This window comes from Lontra canadensis, unplaced genomic scaffold, assembly GCF_010015895.1.
Source record: "Lontra canadensis isolate GAN:19392208 unplaced genomic scaffold, GSC_riverotter_1.0 scaffold215, whole genome shotgun sequence".
Lineage (NCBI taxonomy): Eukaryota > Metazoa > Chordata > Mammalia > Carnivora > Mustelidae > Lontra > Lontra canadensis.
In genome coordinates, this window is record NW_022631209.1 from 369,281 (window position 1) to 390,707 (window position 21,427).

General features: G+C 42.8%; 1 protein-coding gene across 1 annotated transcript in view; it reads left to right on the forward strand.

Moving 5' to 3' along the window:
- The window catches only part of MYO3A (myosin IIIA), a 231,609-nt gene extending 210,848 nt beyond the window's left edge, over positions 1-20,761 (forward strand). The window contains exons 32-35 of the mRNA XM_032848954.1: positions 5,088-5,194; positions 12,996-13,036; positions 14,407-14,550; positions 20,483-20,761. Of these exons, the coding sequence (XP_032704845.1) occupies positions 5,088-5,194; positions 12,996-13,036; positions 14,407-14,550; positions 20,483-20,600 (410 nt within the window). The 3' untranslated portion in view covers positions 20,601-20,761. The remainder of the gene's footprint in view (positions 1-5,087; positions 5,195-12,995; positions 13,037-14,406; positions 14,551-20,482) is intronic.
- Positions 20,762-21,427: the final 666 nt, after the last annotated feature.

The following is a 21,427-nucleotide window of genomic DNA, read 5'->3' on the forward strand; positions in this document are numbered from 1 at the left end:
ATGTCCCTAAAGTAAAATAATATTTTCTTGTTATTTTAACCTATATTGCCTTGTCTACTACCCAGTGCTGGCACCTTCCTATGCTTATTGACTTTTTAGATTTGCTCATCTTGAACTTCCTTTTTAAACCTTTTTCCCTCTTTTTCTGCTGGTCTGTATTTTTATGGTCATTTGCTAGCACTTTTATGTTTTACAAATACAATCCCTTGACTTGTTCGTATGGTAAATATAGTTTTCCAAATCTATCTTGTGTCTTCAGATTTTGTTGCCATATTAATCTTTATCTATTTTTAATAGCCAAATATGTCTACTTTTTTATGACTTCTGGATTTTGGTTAAGATATTCATACCCCTAGATTGTTCCTGAATTCCTCTGGTTTCTCTTTCAAGAGTTTTATTGGTTCTTCTATTAACACTTATCTTGGAAGCATCAGGAATTTATTCTCCTGTAAAGAGTGAGAATGGTGATGCAATTAACAAAATTCACTTACCACTCTGTCTCTGAGCTAAAATGGATCCATCTAACCTCTTAGCATCTCCAAACACCTACCACATGGAGAACAACCATGAAAAGGCAGGAGGACATCAAAACCTAAGTCATGATCTCTACCACTCAAAAACGTATGGCTCCACTTTAAAAAAAAAAAAAAATCACAGATAAAAAGAGTAAGATTTTATATGTTTGTCTAGGGCTCCATGACAAAGTTCCACAGATGGTAGTTTAAACAACAGAAATTTATTTCCTCATAGTTCTGAAGACTAGGAACCCAAGATCTATATGTTGGCAAGGTTGGTTTCTCCTGAGGTTGCTCTCCTTGACTTGTAGATGGCAGTCTTCTCTCTGTGCCTTTACATGGTCTTCCTTCTGTGTGAGTCTGTGTCCTAATCTCCTCTTCTTATAAGAACACAGTCATATTGGATCAGGACCTATCCTTGTCACCTCACTTTAAAGACGTTTTCTCCGGTCATATTCTGAGGTACTGGGGGTTAGGTCCTTCACATGTGAATTTTGAGTGGCTACAACTCATTTTAAATGATCTGTACAGACTATGAGTACTGTTGGTGTCACTGAGAGGGGGGTCACTGGACAGTCAGTAGAGCTTCATGGAAAAGCATGCTTAAGATTTCAGTGAGGCCATGAGAAGCTTTTCTGTGAGAAAATGAGAATAACCAAAGTGATGGCTATAGACATGGTGTGTCAGGGTTCAGTGAGGTAAGTAGACTGACCAGAGGTGATAGTTCATTTTGGGGGGAAGTGGGTTATAAAATTGGAACTGCCGAGATTCTAAGTAATCTGGATTTAGGAGAAGTTTAGGCTTAATCAAAGAAGAAAAAAAAAGCATCATAGACTTTTGAAAAGTGAAACCTCATAATTAAAATGATAGTTAAGGGGGTGGGGGGAGCTGGTGTTCATTTGTGAGATGAAACATGGAGAACAGGTGAAGGCTGGGCCATAATTGTTAAATGTGCAGTTTAGCCCAGAGTGGTAGCAGTGGTAGACAGGAAGAAACAGTGGGTGACTATTAGACATCTCAAAGTATGTATCCAAAAATTGATGGAAGTTGATGGTTGTCTGTTTATAGGAAATGAGCAAAAGGGATAAGGCAAAGGTGATGTCCGCATTTTGAGCTGGAGCGGGGTGGGGGTGGGGGACAGAAATGATAATGCATGCCATGGAGCTTGTAATCTGTAGAATCCTACATGGAGAAGAAAGTGACCACCAGTGCATTTGAGCCTGAGAGTTTGAGACAGAAGTACTCAACAGGGCATAAGACATTGGGACAGGAGCTCTGGCGGGGTGAGAACGTCAACCCTAAGCTGGGCATCTGGAAGCTTTTCAGTATGGAGTCCACTGTGGGAAGTGCAAGGAACAAAGAGGGGAGTGACTCAGTCCAGGAGGCAAAGGGATTATTTGCTCATCCAGCAACATTTTATTAAGCACTGACTGTATGTCAAGCATGTCCTTAAGTGCCAGGAATACGAAGATAAATCAGATAAATCAGATAAATCTCTGAAATCTCACCCTCAGTCATGAAGGTCAGGGGTGGTCGATAATGTTAAATGATGAAGTCAGCCATTGAGGGACAGATAAAGGGCCTTTGTATTTGTCAATAAAGTGGTCACCCTTGACTTTGTAGAAGGCAGTTTCAATAGTCTGGGTAATAGAAATGAGATTGAATGGGGGAACCTTTGATGAGACAGTGGAGACAAGAGCAGGTCTCTCTTTATTGCCAGAACTGGTTTTGTTTTCCACTCTCCTGGCCTTTATTCAGATTCTCTGCCACCTTCTGCTTACTTAACTTCTGTTACAATAGTAAAACCCCGATATTTTAATTCAGACTTTAACATTAAAATCAAGTTAGGGCACCTGGGTGGCTCAGTTGGTTAAGTATCTGCTTTCAGCTCAGACCATGATCTCAGGGTTCTGGGATCAAGTCCCACATCGGGCTTTCTGCTCAGTAGAGAGTCTGCTTCTCCTCTCCCTCTGCCGCTGCCCCTGCTCCTGCTCTCTCTCTCTCTCTCTCTCTTTCTCTCTCTATATATCTATATGTATCTGTCTCTCAAATAAATAAATAAAACCTTTTAAAAATAAGTAAATAAAGTCAAGTTAAAATTTAGTCACAGGGCAGTTTCATGCTTCTAAAAACAATATCTTCATACCATATGTTTGTTTCTTCCCATTCAGATTCAAATGAAAAACATAAGAGGATGAAACCAAAACATTTTACAATGATAAGACTTTGCAAGAGCCATAGAAGCTTTTTAATAAGCACTGAGAGATGATAAGCAGGAGAAAGAAAAAACTAAAAGACCACTATTTATGCTGGCGGCAAGAATCCAGCTTTTATCATCTTTCCTGGTGTTTGTGAAAATCTAAGACAGGATCCGAAAGGGCTCAGATACTTGGATTCCCTCCACTCCTTTTTCTATCCCTGTAGAGAGGAACGGAGAGAGAGAACAGGAGACAAATCTCCAGAGATTAGTTGGGAAAGGGCTTTCACCCTTCCTATCACTGATGTCTATTAACAGGGTCTCCTTAACGAAGATCTCATTTTCTTTGTTCTTATTCAAAAAAGAATGTATGATTTCTGGGGTTGTCTCTGATTGTTCCATGCATTACATGTCTATAAAGTACTCCCAGCTCGCTGATCTATCTTTGCCATCCAGTAGTTTCTCATAGATTCTGAAGTGATTGAGCTAGATTATGTGAGAATATGAATGTCATTGTGATAAGCACGTCCACCTAGTGGACTGGGCATGAGACTAGAAAGTTAGACAACCTCGAGTCTCTATCCTGGTTGAAACTGGTTTGCACTACCAGTTGTGGTTATTTACACATAGTAGAGATATTCATTGATTTGATTCTCTTTGACTTGAGTTGGTTAGTATGGTTTGGAGAAATTCAGTTTCTCTGTCTATTTCTACATGTAGATGAGGAATCCATCCCTTCCCCTTTATTACACAAAGTCATGATCTATTATTGCCTTTAAAGTCCAGCCAACAAACATATGGTCAGATGTAAGTTGAATATAAGTCATTCTCCAATAAGCACCCCTACCCTGTTCCCACCCTGATCTTGATCTTGATCTTGATGTATCCATTGAACAGACATTTCTGCACAAAAGCAGTCAGGAGATGCAGTGGTCATGAATCATGACAAACAGACAAATACTTGCTGAGATGCCCATTGGCTCTGTAAATGTAAAGCCACGTGTGACGAGCACTACCAACCCAGTGCACAGGACGTCAGAAACTAAAGATGCTGCTGCAGCTTTAAGAACTTGGCTACATTGAAAAAAGAGCAGAAGATGACGACAAACTTTATTCTTTTCTTGGTGAAGGTTTTTAAAGCCAGGTCTGAAGACCCTAATAGCTTGAGGTTCTACATTTAGAAGGGAGTCGAGCCTGCAAATGAGCAGTGTTCTTATTCGGGCACAAATTAGGAGATGGTCCTTGAGGTAGAGATTGGATGGAGCACGGCTTGGATGGATTTCTGTGCATTGAGTTTGTAAGCTGAGACTTTATGGAATTATCAGGTCCAGCATGTTTTTAGCAGAGTCTTTTGTGTTTTCTATGTAGGGTGTCCTGTCACCTTGCAAAGAGTGAAAGTCTTACTTCTTCTTTGCCCATTTAGATGCCTTTTATTCCTTTTTGTTGTCTAATGCTGAGGCTAGGACCTCCAGGACCATGTTGAGTAAAAGTGGTGAGGATGTACATCCCTGTCTTCTTCCTGACTTTGGAGGAAAACTCTCAGTTTTTCCCTATCGAGGATATTAGCTGTGAGTTTTTCATACATGGCCTTTATTATGTTCAGGTATGTGCCCTCAAAACCTACTTTGTTGAAGGTTTTTATCATGAATACGTGTGTACCTTGTCAGCTGTTCTTTCTGTATCTATTGAAATGATCGTATGGTTCTTACCCTTTCTTTTATTAATGTGATGTATCATGTTGATTGATTCGTGACTAGTGAACCACCCATGCAACCCCAGGAATAAATCCCTGGGTTGATCATAGTGAGTTATTTTCTTCAATGTATTGTTGGGTTCGGTTTGCTAGTATCTTGTGGAGTATTTCTGCATCTATGTTCATCAGAGATACTGGCCTGTAGTTCTTCTTACTTGTGATGTCTTTATCCAGTTTTGCTCTCAGGGTAATGCTGGCCTCATAGAATGAATTTGAAAATTCTCCTTCCTTTTCTATGTATTGGAATAGTTTGAGAAGAACAGGTATTAACTCTTCTTTAAATGTTTGGCATAATACCCCTTTTGAACAATTTTCTAGTAGCTTCAACTCCTCTCCCCATCATCCTCTGAATTTCTGTACGCTATTCCACATTACCAAACTATACATTTCTTTTCTTCCCCTTCTTTCCTTTCCCTTATCTGTCAAAGCCCCAGACCACCAAACAGAAGAATGTGTGGTGAGGGATATGACAAGGGTTGGTTGGGGAAACAAAGGTCTTTCCTCTTTCTCCCAGCTTGAGCCCCAGTTGTATGTATATAATTTCTTATTTACCCCAAAAGAACACATTGCTTAATAATAGTCCTTGTAATTGAATGCTTGTTTATGATCACCTTTCTCGCAGGTATCTCTAAAGAAGAAGAGCCAAAATTATTGAGACCCCCAAGACGGCCCCGGAAACCCAAAACATTAAATAGCCCTGAGGACTCCACATACTATTACCTGCTACATGTAAGTGGCTCACTCTTACTACCAGATGGGAGCCATAGCATCCACTAACACCCCTCTTCATCGTGGTCCAAGCCTGCCCCCACAGTCCTGTAAACCCCCCGTCCTCCAGCAGTCTTCTCTGAGCGTGCATTAGGTGAGCTGAGATGCAAATACCAACCCAGAAAGAGAAGCGGTCATTAACAGGAGCTCTCCAGAGAGCCACCTCTGGTCAAAGGGCGAGCTTAAGGAAAAGAAGGGAAAAGAGGAAGAAAGAGACATTTACTTAAGCACCTTTTAAATTCCAGGCCTAGAAAGAGGGGTGTTCACACACACTGTGACATCTAATCCTATGAAGAGCCCTTCAGGTGGTGTCCTCCTCTCACTGGTCAGGACTCAGACCCAGATAGGCACCCCAGAGCTGCCGGGGTCATCAGCTATGCTCAGGTCATTAGCTATGTGCAGTAAGAGGTTACGGCACAGCGCCTGCTTACTCCCTGTGCGCATCCGCCAACCTGCGCTTCCTCTCCTGCTCCTGCTCTCCGTGAAATGCCACCATCATCCACTAGTGACCCGGACCAAGAACCTGGGAATCATCCTGGATCTTGCCTTCTCTCTCATTCCTGACATCCAATCTGTTGCCTAAAGCAGGGCTTCTCCTGGCCGAGGCTCAGTCCCACGCGTGCCGTGTCTCCGACCCCAGCGGCGACACTCTAGACCACTTGCGTTCCTCACCTAGAATATTTCAGGCTGCCAATCTTGGCGTCTCCAGCCCCTACCAGAATGTTTCTCTAGACCATCTTGTGAGAGAGTTCCTCCATTGCTGATGCCTCTGAGAACTCAGCACTTCCTTCAGCATGAAGACCAGATGCTGGGGGCCCTCCTCATGGGCCTCAGGACTACTTGTCAGCCCCTTCTCTGGGCCCCATGTCCACTAGCCACGGCTGACTGCCGGAAATCCCGACAGCCATGGCTTTCTCCTCTCACGTCCCTTAGACCTTTGCACCTGCTGATCCTTCCCTCTGCCATGCTTATTCCCTCTTCCACCCCCACTGCCACAAGGAGAGAGCAAGGATTCTCCCTCCACACCCAGAGAATGCTTCCCATCCATTGGAATTTTTCCTAGCTTTTCGGCAGAAAATAGAGCTCCCACTTGATTTCCAAGTCAAACAGCCTCCTAGTCCTCTCTTCTTTCTAGGGGTTTCTCTCCAGTGTCTTTGGAAGGCTCCCCTTCCACATTGGTGTTGCCTAGCACTCAACCTTAGGCTCTCTTCTCCTCTCATTACCTTTGGACAATCTCATGACCTCAGTTACTACCGATTCCCAAATCTTCACCTCTAGCCAGATCTCTCTCAAGCTCTACACTCAGATCTCAAACTGGCTAGTGTTTGTCTTACATACTGTACATGGATATGCACACACACACACACACACACACACACAGCTTTACTGAGATATGTCATATACCATAAATTCGCCCACCTAAAATATATAATAAAATGGTTTTCATTATATTCAGAGTTGTATAGCCATCACCATAATCAGTTTTAGAATATTTTCATCACCCCAAAAAGAAACTCTATACCCATTAATAGTCATTCCCCATCCCTTCCCTCCAGCCCTAGGCAACCACTAATCTATAATCTATGTTCTGAACATTTCATATAAATAGAAATGTGTGACACATGGTCCCTGTGAATGAACAACCAGCTCTTTTTACAAAACAGCAATCAGAATAAAATCCTGACCCATCCCCCTTTCTCATCTCATATCCAAAAACCTACCTCTCAAATATCTCCTGAATTACTGTTTCTCTCCACACCATGAGCCCAGCATTCCCAGCTGATATTTCTGCATCTGTCCTCCCCCTCAGTTCTCTTGTTTTGCTCCCCTTCTCATTAATGCATCTTTCACACTGTACAGTTGGGTTTCTAAAATTAACATCTGGTCACACCACTCTCTGATGGAAAACCTCGTAATGACTTCCTAGTGTCCTATGATAGAAGGGCTGGTCAACACCAGGGCCCTGCCTACCTTCCCGGCCTCAGCCCCTGACATTCATTCACCCCTTTTTTCTCTCCTCTCCAGCCATTCCCTCTCATTAACCTGTACCTGAGCTTCACGTTGTCAGTAGGCAGCTGTCCCTGGACATGCTCTGTCCTCGGCCCAGAACCAATTCCTTTTTCTGTTCTTGCCTTATGGGGACAAAATACCCCAGCCTCGATATCTTTTTCTTCAGGAAGCCTTCCTGATACTCCCAAATCCCAAAGGAGCTCCATGAGGTTTCCATGAGGTCAAGGAGTTTGCCTGTTGCGTTTAGCTTGACACATAGTCGGCGTGCAATAAATATTTGTGGTACAGACGAGCGCAGAGCACTGTGAGCGAAATGCAGTCAGAAGTAAATCGAGGAAGCAGAAGTTCCAGGTAGCTCCATTTGACTCTTACGTTATGAAAATCTTAAAAACAGATTTTTTTTCTACACTGCCCACCCCAAAAGGAAGCTCATAGCCTGACATGTGTTTATGTGGTGAAATGGAAAGAAGAGCAGAGAACAAGATTAGAAATTACCTGACGTTCCCTCTTAAATCTGAATAGAAGTGGTAAAGGGTGCTCAGTGACCTTTATTAACTGCGGCCAGAATGACCATTGACTATGAGGGCTTCAACAACGGATGCCACTCTCAACATGAGAGCTGATAAGAGATTGAAATAAGGTGCAGTGTCTGTTACCGACAACGGCCTGTTCACCGGGAATCATGCAGCAGATCCTGACCCTCACAGATGAGTCCCTGCCCTCCAGAAGTTGACTTTGCTTTCCTATTACTCTTTTTAAAATCAATGTAGAGGGTTTAATACCTCTTCAACTATTAAGGACTTGAATTCTTTTTATAACCCTAAGTCTTGAAATCTGTGGCTTCCATGAAAAATAAAGCGCAGAAACCCAGGATATTAGTATAAGCAACAACATACGACATGGTCACTTTTATCTGGCCCTTACCCAAATTTGGGGCATGACGCAGAGTGGAATCTATAGCTCTAGATGTGTGACCCACATGCTTTAACTGGGAAAACACTTTCTGGAATTTTAGGTTGGCTGTAATTGCATGGAAGTGGGCTCCAGTAGGTGGAGTGGTAACTACCGGGCAAGGGGAACACAGAGGGGGAGGCAGCCATTGCCATGAATGCTTTGGCCTCTGCCAGTACAAGTGCATTGAATGCAACCAGGGGGCCAAGGAGTTTTTCCAAGATGGTAACTGTGGAGTGAAGATAACCGTCGGCAAATCCTACCACAAAACCTGTAGACAGAATGTATCAAGTATGATCCTGTTATCATCTTGATTAATGCTATTTTTTTTAAAGATTTTATTTATTTATTTGAGAGAGAGGCAGTGAGAGAGAGCATGAGCGACGAGAAGGTCAGAGGGAGAAGCAGACTCCCCGTGGAGCTGGGAGCCCAATGCGGGACTCGATCCCGGGACTCCAGGATCATGACCTGAGCTGAAAGCAGTCGTCCAACCAACTGAGCCACCCAGGCGTCCCTGATTAATGCTATTTTATGCAAAGCCCAGGCCTTAGAGGCATCTTCTTTTCAATACTAAAACAAACATGCAGGAAAAACTCTGCACATTTTGTTTGCTTTGTGAAGCATTCCTAAGGTGGTGGCGGCTGCAAGATTCAAACCAGAGCACCGAACCTGACGATTTCATCGGAAATACCAAGAAATTGGATTTCTCCAACATGTTTGCAGTTGCTTCTCTGGAACAAACTGCCTTTTTTGGTTGGCATTTTTACTTTCCTGTGGGTAGAAAGAACGATGACAGCAGGGAAGAAAAAAAAAAAAAAACCCTCAACTTCATTTTGTTGTTGAAAGCATTATTATTATTATTATTATTATCTAGCTGTGGAAAACTCTTACTGCTTCCAGCTGTCATTTGGGAACATGATCAAATTTTCAGACAATTAAATTGACCCTGAAGATCAACTGAAAGCTCTCCTTGGGGCCATCTTGAGTGGCTTACTGATGGAGAGCACCATGGTCTACTTCTTCCAGAGGATGGAATGGGATGTAGTACAGGATTGTGCGAGCTATAAATTTCAAGACTTTAGAAGAGTTGTATTCTTTATTATATGTAGTATGACCAACTGCATCCAAAAAAGAGAAGACATAAAATACAAATGAAGCACCTCATTTCTGTTGAGGAAAATGAAGCAAAGATTTGGGTATAGTTCCTGAAAAAGAAAGCAATGGTTATGGCATTGGAAACCCCCCCAAAACTGCCATGCCTAACCCCCTCCTCATATAAGAAACAACCAAACCACATAGAGACACCCACAGACACAAGGAATGTGGCTCTAGGGAATGAGGTATGTGATAAGTGAAGATTATGCTTTATAGACACTTCCGGTAAAGCATTTGAATTGAAGGAGGAACATGAATTCATGATTCACACATAATAAAAGATCTGTTTCCAAAAACAAAAACAAAAACACTGCCTGTAATTTGAAATGGTTTTTATGATACTCTTTCTAAATTATACTACACACTGTAAACCTTTTCTTCATGACCCAAGGCCACTGAGGCAAAAATTGTTGTATTTATTTAGATTTACGAGGTAGCATCCCATCTCTCTGTATTCTCCTGGCCCTGCTTCATTTTCTTCAGAAATGAAGAAATATACGTGTTCTCTCCTCCTGTCTGCCTCTCCACTCCAGACTATGTGCTCTATGAAGGCAGGAATTCACTAGCAGTTACAGCCCCTCTGCTAAGCAATGGGATTCAAGCCCCTGCCCCTCCCCACACAAAGAGCTCTGTGCCCCCGTTGTTTCACCTTTTCCTATAGTTCTTGTTTCTCCTTAGAGGTTCCTTCTTTCCATGGTCATTCTGACTACCCGAAACCAATACCAGCTGTCTTCTATGATGTGAGGCTCTTAATCTCTTACATCTAGGAAACATTGCTACTTTGTTAAAGATTTGTTTATTTTAGAGAGAAAGGCATGAGTAGGAGCAGGGGGAAGGGCAGAGGGAGTGGGGGAAAGAGAGAGAAGCAGACTCCGTCGAGTAGGGAGCCCCACACGGGGCTCAATCTCTGGACCCTGAGATCATGACCTGAGCCGAAATTAAGAGTTAATGCTTAACTGACTGAGCCACACAGGCTCCCCTGAAACATTGCTATTTTTGTGTCCAAAATCAGAGTGAGCTGAGCACACACACCCTGTTGTTTCTGGTACTCAGCTGTGCAGCCATCAGCAGAAGTTTCTTACAAAACTGAGGAACTAAACACAGTCACTTCAAAGGTCCTTCCGGTTTTATTATTCTCTAGTACCTTCCCTAAACTAGTAAGTAGGTAAGAGAAATAGGTAGTTTGGGTGTTGGGATGTGGTTTTTTTCCTTCTTCATTTTGGCTCCTTCTTCACCCTTGTGAAGCCATCTAAGTAAATAAAGAGTTTGTGTATTTCCAAAAGGAATGTAAGATTGTGTCCACCATAATGTGATGGATATGAATTTTAAAATTCTGAGGAGGGGTTGTAGTGTAGCTGACTGAGGACAGATTCTTGAGAGTCCTTTAAGCAAAGGCCTCCCTCTTCCAAAGACCTCCTCAAGAATTAGCCTCCCCAGAACATCTGCTCCTTGCACCATCTTTATCTCCATCTTGCACTCCCTTCTTTACTCTAGCTCTGCAAGAAACTGCCACTGGACATTTGCTTCTTTCTTTTCATTTCAAATTTCAAGTTAGTGATTTGTCATTTTAGAACTATTGTTGAAAACATTGTTTGTTTTAAATAAATGCCACTAATACAAACTCCAGGTGATAAAATTAGTATTAAGGCCACTCCCTTGAGGGACAATTCGCTTCCGTCTTCATGATGAAGAGTGCGGTTTCATGTGTCCCTTTTGGCTCCAGCTGCCAGGACACCGAGGGACAAACATAAGTCTCCATCCTAACACTTTTGGCCTCTTTGTTCCTTATTTACAATTTCCACTTTATTACCTTGCTTGTGTAATTGCTTCCATGGTAAACCACCTTAAGTAATTTTTAGAAAAAATAAAGTATCGAGTGATAATTCACTAGAATATTCTAGCACGGCCAAGAGTGAAATATAAGCATAAGCCTGAATGGTATTCCCTCTACTAAGAATTCCTGTAACTGAGAACCAAATTATATACACCACCTCCCAGAGGGAAATGCAGATCCTGAATAAAAAGGGGTCATCTCCAGGTTCAGAATTCAGAGCCAGAAGGTTATTTGATTCGTGGTAGTGTAAAGGGGATCTCCATCACTCACCAGAATGCCATACTATTGCATAACCAAAGTTAAGCATAACTTTGGGTTATAGAAAATGGTTACCAAGAACAAGGGACATCTTTTCAAATAATGGATCAAGGAGACAGGACCTTTGTCATATTAGGACAACAACAACCCCAAAAAACACCACCTGGGGTGCAGGGATCTTTCACTTGGAGGCCATTGTACCTATGGCAGTGGCAGTATAATTATTTGTGAGCACCTCCTGTCCTAGGACATCAGATCAAGACAGTAATAGGAAATGGGAAGGAGGACAGGGATGTAATTGGTCTCCTGCCCTTACGTGGTCACTCCTTAAATAGTCCGCTCCCAGACTTGATACATTTAAGCATTCCCTTCTACCTCCTCCACCCACTAAAATACTAACCAAGAAGAGATGAAACTATGAACTGTTTGACTCATCTGACGTTTTAGTGTACTACCAATGATAAATCATAAGAAAAATAAATGATTTAGTGTGCCTAAAAATACTAGGGACAACCCTCAATATTTACAAACAATTGTTATTTGCCATTTTTGTTGTCTTGAATTTTTATGGTGTGACTTAATATTTGCATAAATAAAATTAGTATTAAGGCCACTCCCTTGAGGGACAATTCGCTTCCGTCTTCATGATGAAGAGTGCAGTATCTTTAGCTTGTTCAAGGTGAGTGCTATTTGTTGTCTCAGCCTAAAAGTCAGGCAGGTTCTTGCAACATGTAAGTAGGTGAGTCCAGATACCTTGCACTGGCACACATAATGAAACACATTACTGGTGTTACAGTTCAAAAGGTGATATTGCTTTGTGTGTAAAGTAAAATGAAGTACCTTTCCTTAGAGTTCAGACTGAGGTTTTGATTAAAATGTATCTAATTAAATCCAGGCTTACATATTACGATTTGTGCCTTGATACACCAAGTTTTCAACTGGGAGAAAATTTTGCAAATGAACACATATATCATCTGTGCTCTTACTTTTATGCCATAAATGGGCTTCTATGGGTTAGTGAAGTCACACTTCCATTCTTTTGTGAACTGTTACACCTGCCTTCACTGTCCACTCATCTGCTTTGCCAGTGGACAACAATGACATAGAAACAAGACTTCAAAGGAATCAACCTGCCTAACTCACTGTATGTGTTGTCCCACTGTATGTGTCATAGACGGGTTTTCCAGGAATTCTGATACATGTTTTCTCATTGGTAGGTAGATGGACCTTAGGTAATCTTAGGTAATCTTGTAATTGGCCACTATGCAGTAAACTCTTTTTTGGGCATGGAATGCAAAGATTAATTACAGTCCAGGCCTGGTAAAATATAATCACAAATTCATAATTGGCAAATTTTGAGTGAATTGTATTTCATTCGATTTTTAAAACACTGTATCCACTTGCTTCTTTCTAAGTTGGCTTTATAGGAACAAATATATTTATATGTTAAGATTATAATAAATATATCAATTATTTTCTATTGATTACATTATTTTAGTTCTATTATTGATTTTTAATTTTTTTATTGATTTAATTTTTTTCTGTTCCTTTTAGAAGTCAATCCAAGAAGAAAAACGAAGACCAAGGAAAGATAGGTAAATTATTATTTCTAGATTTCAGTGTCATCAAACCAAAATATAATTCCATATGTTCAAATTACGATTGACACTCCCCCTTTAAAAAAATCATCTGTCTTATGTGGATAGATTTGGGAAGTAGATCCTCTCAATACACTTACTTTTATTATAAACATATGCTTTATATGTCATTTAGAAGATCATCTTACCTATTGGAAATATATTGAGCTAGCACAGTACAAGGCATACATTAAGAACTCCAGTAGTTTATGAATGAATTGTATTGTCCCAATACAGAATTTGCTTTTCTTCGTCCGTTGACATGGTTTTGATCAGACAATTTGAACATGCTTGTGTCCCTGAACTTTCTTTTCCCAAACTCCTTTGCTTTTTGTCCTTCAACACATGCTAAATCTCACTCCTTGTACTGTTTATGGATCTGTCAGGAAATAAGGTTTGTCTCACCTGTGGCAGCTTAGACTCACAGCAGTCCCCTTTTCCTGTAACGTTTCAGCCCACCGGTACTTTTGCATTTTAATGTTAAAACCTTATTGCAATTAACTGACTTCCAGAGAGTGCTTAGAACAATCGAGGGTTCTTCTATTAAGCACCAGTGGACACTGAGCACTTGACTTATGCATCAGTGGCATTCTGAAAGTTCATTTGTAAATCGGTATCTGTCGCTGGAAAAGCACTTTGCCCCAGAAACACTGTAACATGTGGTCGTCTTCCAGACCTCTACCTGTTTACCTCGTATGAAGTCCCATCAGACTATAGGGACTGAGCACCACAGGAACCAGAACTAGTATGGGTAAATCCAAGAATTGTGATGGTCACACACACCCGTGTGTGTATCATGTGCGGGAATTAAAATTTAGCACAAAAATTAGCCCACTACAGGCCAACCGTAAGGAGAGGACAGAAAGTAACCTATGAAGGAAGTAAGGTGAGATCATGAAACGCTGTCATCATTGTACTTAACGGATGGCTGAGAAAATTGGAAGATGCTGTGTGTTGGCACCTAAAGGTTAGCTTTTCTCAGACTGTCCCAAGGGTCAGTTGTGAACCTGCCCTAGACTGGCCAAACAAGAACTTTGCAGTCACTGGCTGTCTAGCAGCTTCTAGTTTTGTGCCAAGGAGAATGAGATGAAGCCAGGAAAACCTGCTCTAGCAGCTAATGTTCTCGTAAAGGTGAGAGATGAGGGTTTCTTTTTTTCTCCTTAATTTATGGTTTATACTGTTGTATGCATTCCAAGACTCCTCTTGTTTCTGTTGGCATGGATGTGTTACTCCTAAATTATACAAGATAAAAGAAGAAAACCAGTATCCTGTAAGATTGAGTAGAAAAGTAGACTGAAACTATGATGTGTTTATGTGTTTATTTACAGTCAGGGAAAATTATTAGACCTGGAAGATTTCTATTATAAGGAATTTTTGCCCAGTCCTTCGGCACCAAAGGAACATAACCCTGGTTTAAGAGAAGGAAGACAACAGGGAGAACACCAGCATCAAGGTTTTAATGCTAACGAAAGGTAATAAGTAACCTCCTGAAGAACGAGCCTTCTCCACAGTTTACTCCCAATTCCATTTCTAAAGCACTGCCATTGTGTTTGTTTGGATTAGAGCAAAATGTTCTCACTGAATACTGCCTCTTAAGACTGATGCATTGTTTAAAAGTAAACTCAAGGATTATGGTAGGTGTTCAGACAACCCAGTTTCATACCTATTTTCTTGGTGTCATTGTTAATAGCACCCTCTCTTAAAAGTAACTCACTTTAGGGGTACCTGGGTGGCTCTTGATTTCAGCTCAAGTCATGATCCCATGGGCTTTTGGGCTCTGTGCTCAGCTGAGAGTCTGCTTGAAGATTCTCTCCCTCTGCCCCTTCCCCAACTTGCATGTGCACGCGTGCTCTCTCTCTCTTTCAGATAAATAAACAAATCTTTTTTAAAAAAAAATTTTTAATTTAAGAAATACCTCACTTTGGATGATAAATTAAATGGTCATACTGATTACAAGCAATAAACCACATCCAAGATCTGTGTTTAAGTTCTAACCAGAACTTACTTAAGATCTTGTAATCTTAAACTCTTATTTGCTTCCCAGTTATGCTGCGTAATTTCTCAGAATCCGTGACATCAGACCAAAATAATACCTGGAAGAGAGATTCATATAGAAATATGTGGGATTGGGGGAGGGTTTAGAAGATTTTATTTATTTGAGAGAGAGAACGAGCGGAAGGGAGGTGCAAAGGGGGAGAGACAGAGAGCAAAGCAGACTCCCTGCTGATCAGGGAGCCCTGTGCAGGGCTTGATCCCAGGACCTGGAGATCATGAGCTGAGCTGAAGGCAGACACTGAACTGAGCCAGCCACCCAGGTGCCCCGAAATGCGTGTTTTGGACTTGATTTCGCAGTTCGCCTCTAACTTTGTTTGACACGAAATATCTTACTTAGACCATATGTAGCTTACTTACTACTTTGGGAATTTTTTCCTCCAAAAAATTCTTTGTGAATTTTTGAAATTGAGGGCACAAAGTAAAATGGAAATGTGGTATACAAGGAAGTAATGACAGCCTATGGGAAGCTGTTCTTCCAAAATCCTAAGTCAAGCTCCCGTGAGCCTTGGGCACTCACAACCCTCCCCATCTCTTTTATACAGTATGACCTGGTAGTTAAGACAAGAGGTTTTAGAGTCAGTGGGTCTTAGATTTGGATCCTGATTCTGCCACTTGGTAGTTGAGGGACCTTGCTCATAGTACCAGACCTGTCGAGGCTTGTTTCCACATCTGGAAAAGGATTCACTCATAACTGTCTCACCACATTGTCATAAAGATTAAGCAAAATGGGAAGGACATGTGGCATTGGGGAGAGGTTCCATGGATGGTGGCTCTCTTCATCTTTATTTGGTTTTCCATAATCTATTTGATTTCTGCCCCTTGTCTCCAAAAGGAGATGTGCGTCTTGCATCTTGAGGTCAAGACCTGTAACATACTGGTGCAGCTTAGAATTTAGTCTAGTCACAGGGTTCTGCACAAGTGCCCAGAAAGATTAAGTGACTGGCTCCAAACTACACATTGTGTTGGTGAACTAAAATCCAAGGTTTTTCACTTCTTGCTCAAATTGTTTTCCACTGACTTACCAGCTTCCCATTTTAACAACCGAATCTGCCTCCTCTCTAGTATATTCTTTTTCCCCCTCCCCCAACGACAGACACACACCTACTGTAAAAGCATTAGGTCCCTGAAATACAGCCTGGGGTTCCAGCGATGTCTGTGGGTGTGTAGTTAATACTCACTAGAATGAGAATGCTAGAAGCTTCCATTGGCTGAGTGCTTCCTTTGACCTGGACACTATGCTGTTCAGCTATTTAACCCTCACAGCAAACTTGTGAGTCAGTACCTCTTAGCACTCCATATTAGAGATGAGGACACTAAGCCGACAACGTTTAACGACTGCAAAGTCACCCAGATAGAAAGTGAAGGAACCATGATTTGAACACAGGCCTTTTGGAGTTTCAAGTCAACAACTTGGATCACTACTCTATTGTCTCCACGTTCAAAGCCCTGTGCTGCGTGCTTGAGGAAGGTGTGGACACAGCGGGGCACACAAAGCCATCCTTATCACCGAGGAGCTTGACTCCACAGAGAGAGTAAATGATCAAACAAGGTAATTCCAAGAAGGGATTTTTCTGAGCTAAGGAAGACTAAAAAGATAAAACTACAAGTGCCTTGAGTAAACTTTGATGGGATCTTGGATTTAAAATAGAAAACAATTGATGTAATGAGCACTGGGTGTCATATGTACCTGGTGAATCACTGAATTCTACCTCTAAAACAAACAAACAAATAAAATAGAAAATAAAAAACAGAAAAAATAGCTCTAAAAGACATTTGGGGACAGAGAAACTTGGCATCAGACTTATATTGGAAGATATTATTGCAGAAAGAATATATATATAATTATTATATATATATAATTATTATATACATTAAATTATTGTGACAAACATATATCTTATATATAAATAAGTATTTTATATACTTATGAATATATTTTTCTGATAATACTTTACATGTCATATATTGAATATGTGCCCACACATACACGCCAGGTACTAATGTCACCCAGGAAGGTATGAGTGGGTCTGGGAATCAGGGACCACAGCAGTGATGAAGTTGAGAGTCTCCTGGATTTTAAATGAGTAAAAGCAGTAGCAGGTAGTGATTAGAGAATGTCATTAGAAGACAAGAAAACTGATGTCCCCTCCTGTCCTCCTAAGGTGGGTCTTAGTGGGGTCTGTGTTGAGCAATAATGAGAGAGGTGGGGTTTTGAAGGCATAGCCAGGTTGTCATTATAACAAAGATCTACAGCGAGGATGGCTGGGGGCAGGGGGAGTAAACTGGAACAAGAGTGCCTTGGTTAAGGGATAGGAAAATCATGAAGGAAGCACCAGCAGCAAAGAGACAGAGGAATACAGTGGGGAAGGTATGAGATCTGAGTGGTGTGGCTGTGGATTTGAACCCTCACTCCACTCCTCACTGGCTCTATCAGGTAGAACTGGTCTGTTTCCTCATATGCAGATCAAGGCTAAGGAGAACCTCAGGTCTTGCCAAGCTGTCCTTAGAATTCGAGATAATGTGTCTGGTGTACCTAGCAGAGGGTTGATACTCAATATTCTCATAAGAGAAATGAGCTGAATAGGCATGAGAATTCAAGTCAGTTAATCAGAGGAGAATGATCACCTGCCCCGTAGATGCCCATGATGATGCTACCCAAGACCTTCCTTGTCAAGTACCCGCTGAGCTCAAGATGCCCTAAAGACCTTCCCAAAGGTGTCTTCTTTTACAGTTTCTTATTCAGAATGGACCAGAGTAACAGCATGTTCATCTACAAGCAGAAGTCTAGCCCTATCCTTTCATTATTATTTTCACTGCTTTGCATATACCTTCAGTGACCCTTTTCTCCCTCAGTTATAGTCAACCGACATACCCCAGCACTGGGCAAACCCAACTTTCTACCCAATCCATCCCTGCACCTACACAGTTGTACATGCCTAGAGAAAAACACTCAAGTTACATGAGTGCACTCCAGGGGCAGGCCCTTAGAGTTATTTTGCAATATTTCCCTAAAATTCCGCTGTGCCACTTTCCCAGTCCACTCTTTCAGACCCCTTCCTCTCTCCTCAAGCCTTCAAAACCTCCTTGCTTTCACCTTCTTTCCTATATTACTGGGAAATAATAGAGAACAGACACACACTGTCACCGCCAAATCTACCACTTGTCCGTAGACTTCCCTCAGCTTACTACGGAAGACGTCTGTTGTCCTATCTAAGGTCAGACATTCCTGTTGTGCCCTGAATCCAGGTCCTTCCATCTATCAAGAACATTGTCCTCCAGCTGTCCCCTCCCTCTTCTGCATCTTGAGTGTTTTTCCTCTTTACGGCACCATTTACGACAGTCTGTGAACTGATGCAGTTGGACCCATCATAAAAAAAACACCCTGGACCCATTCCCCCTTCCAAGCCCCGTGTTCCTGCTCTTGATGATAGCAAAAAAGAGTTCTGTGAGAGCAGTCCTTCCTCCTCAATGTTCCTGCTTCCCATTCCTCATGGGCCACTGCACACAGGATTCCCTCCCCACCACACCACTGAAACGGCCCCTACCAAGGTCAAAGATGATTTCAATTCTGCCATATCCCATGATCTACTCTCAATCCTTATCTTGTCCCATCAGAAGCATTTCTCATTTTTTCTTTTGAAATTTTCTTCATTTTCTGCATTGGCCTCTTAAGACAGTACTTCCTTTGATTTAACTTCTACCTCACAGGCTGCTCCTTCTCATTCTTCTTTGCTGATATCTCCTCATTTCATGGACCTCTTCTCATAAGAGTGTCCCAGTCCTTTGCTTTATCAACACATACTGTCATGACCTTAAATATCACCTCTGTACCTAAAATTCCTAAACTGAAATCTCTAGTCTGGATTAGGATTTATATATCCAACTGCCTATTCATCATCTTCTCTTGACTATCTAATGAATATCTCAAACTTTGCAAAACCAAAACCAAAATATTTATCCTCTTTCCCCCAAATATACTCCTCTTATAACCTTCCCCTTCTCATTAAATGGCAACTTTATCCTTCCAGTTTTAAGCCAAAAACCTTGGAGACCTTCTTGATCCCTTTCATTTACACCCCACATCCGATGTATTAGCAAACTCTTTCAAACCTGATCGGTTCTTTCCTCTTCTGTAAGCCTCATCCAAGCTGCTATCAGTCTGGCTGGGACCATTGCAATATCTTGTAACAGACCTCCTTACTTTACTTACTCTAGCAACCATGTCCTTTAATGAACCATTCCTCCACTCATACCCCTCCAATGTCTGTCTAGCTCTAAGTAAAAGTCAGATCCTTGCCATGGTCCCAAAGCACTCAATTATTTGCCAGTTGTCCCTTCATTCCTCCTGTTCTCAATCCTTGCTCAAGCCACAATGGCCTCCTTGTAATTCCAAGAACACAATATACACACTGTAGTCTTAGGGCCTTTATACTGGTTGACCCATTGCCCTGGAATGACTGTTCTTCCCTAAGAGATCTGCCTGCCCCACCCCTCCTCTTCCCTTCAGGTCTCTCCTCAAATGTCACCTTATCAGAGAGGCCTTTCCTGGTCACCCTCAATGTAATTGCTTGTATACTGCATCAGTCTTATCTCATTAGCCTGCCTTACTTGTCTGCATTCCTCTCTCACCACGTGGCACATGAAGATTGTCTGTGGTCCTCTCCCATAGTAGATTAAAGTCCATGAGCCTGGGGACTTTAGTTCACCTTTAGCCTACGCTGATGGCTAACACTTAGTAGGCATAAGTAAATGAATACATCTGTGTAGTTATGTAAGGAAGCACCTTCTTCCTCAGGCAAGTTTCAGAATCTGAAGGTAAAGCTGGGAGGCTTTCCCAGGGGTAGGTTCCGGAAAAGTGGCCCAAAATCCTCCTTGAAAGAGCTGACTGGGCGCCCAGCTATCAATGGTGGATCAGATGTGGCAGGAGTGCTGCAGAGAAACGTTTGAACGGTTTTAAACTGCAAAACGATGGTTGTCTATTTAGGCACTTTGAACTTTCCTGCTTGACCAAAATGTGTTTAAAGAAAATTAAGGTACTAAAACAAATAGTTGTTTATTGGTTGTGAGTTCTTGCAGACGGAGGGAAGCTGAGCTCTCTCAGCTATACGTTCTGACGCCTTCCCTAGCTGTCATCTGAAGACAGAGTCACCAGCTTACCCCACCTGCTTGGGGAAAACTGAAAACCTTCTGAGAAAATTACGCGGTTGCATTCGGCCACTATCCTGATGTTTTGAGTGTGCGGCTCTTAATTGTCGGCCAGTGGTGGGAGGTGTGGGGAGTGGAACCGCCTAGCTGGGTGGGCGGGGCGGCGCTGTCCTGCGGCGCCGCTGACTCTGGGTCTCGCTGCAGGTGCTGGGCGCAGGAGAACCAGGAGCAGGAGGAAAAGGACTCCGCAGCCAACCCCTACGACTACAGGAGGCTCCTGCGCAAGACCTCCCAGCGGCAGCGCCTCGTGCAGCAGGTGTAGTCCGGCTGTTCCGGGGGCCACCCCATGGGAATGTGCGCAGACTGCGGGGCTTTGCAGGGGCCAAAGCGGGAGACCCTCGGACGCTAGCACCACAGGGAGCTGAAGCCTAGGCCCTGACCCTGGCACGGGCTGCCCGCTGCCCTCGCCCCTCGAGTGCCTGGCCCAACTCTTAGAAGGCGGAGAAGTGAGAGTTCTTCGGCCGCCGTGTCCCCTCGCTCCGGCACCCTCCACTCCCACCAGCTCGCCAGTCGGGGCATCCCAGTCCCTGGCCCCCCGTGTATCTCTTTGTTCACTCATTTGCAACTCCTGTGGACCCGACTGCGCCTGAGCTCTCGCCGATCCCTCCCCGTTGTTTTGCTTGACTTCACAGATTTCTTTTCCCTTGGAAACGGCTCTCCCAGGCCCGCGGGACACTCGAGGGGCGAGCAAAACAAAGCCCAGGTGGGAGGAGGGGCGAGGGCGGGGGAAGCTTTGAAGATGGAACTTCATCTCACACTCGCGCTTTCCCTTCCCGCGGTTACCGCGGTTATTAAATAAAGGAAGTGCCTTGGAAAGTCCGTGGCTTTCGGGGCTGGTCCACAGATATTCCCCTTTAGGACTGGACAGCTCCCGTCCAGCTGCGCGGGTGCAGGTGCCCAGGCAGGGGGGCGACGGTGCCTGTCTCCAGCGAACAGCCCCCGTCTCCAACCCTCCCAAACAAATATACCATCTACGTTAAAACCCAGGTCTTGCCACCCAAACTTGGCCTCCGGACGATCCCCCAAATCACTCCACACTGCGCGTTGGCACACACACCTTTAGCCCCATTGAGCCAACTGTCAAGTTTT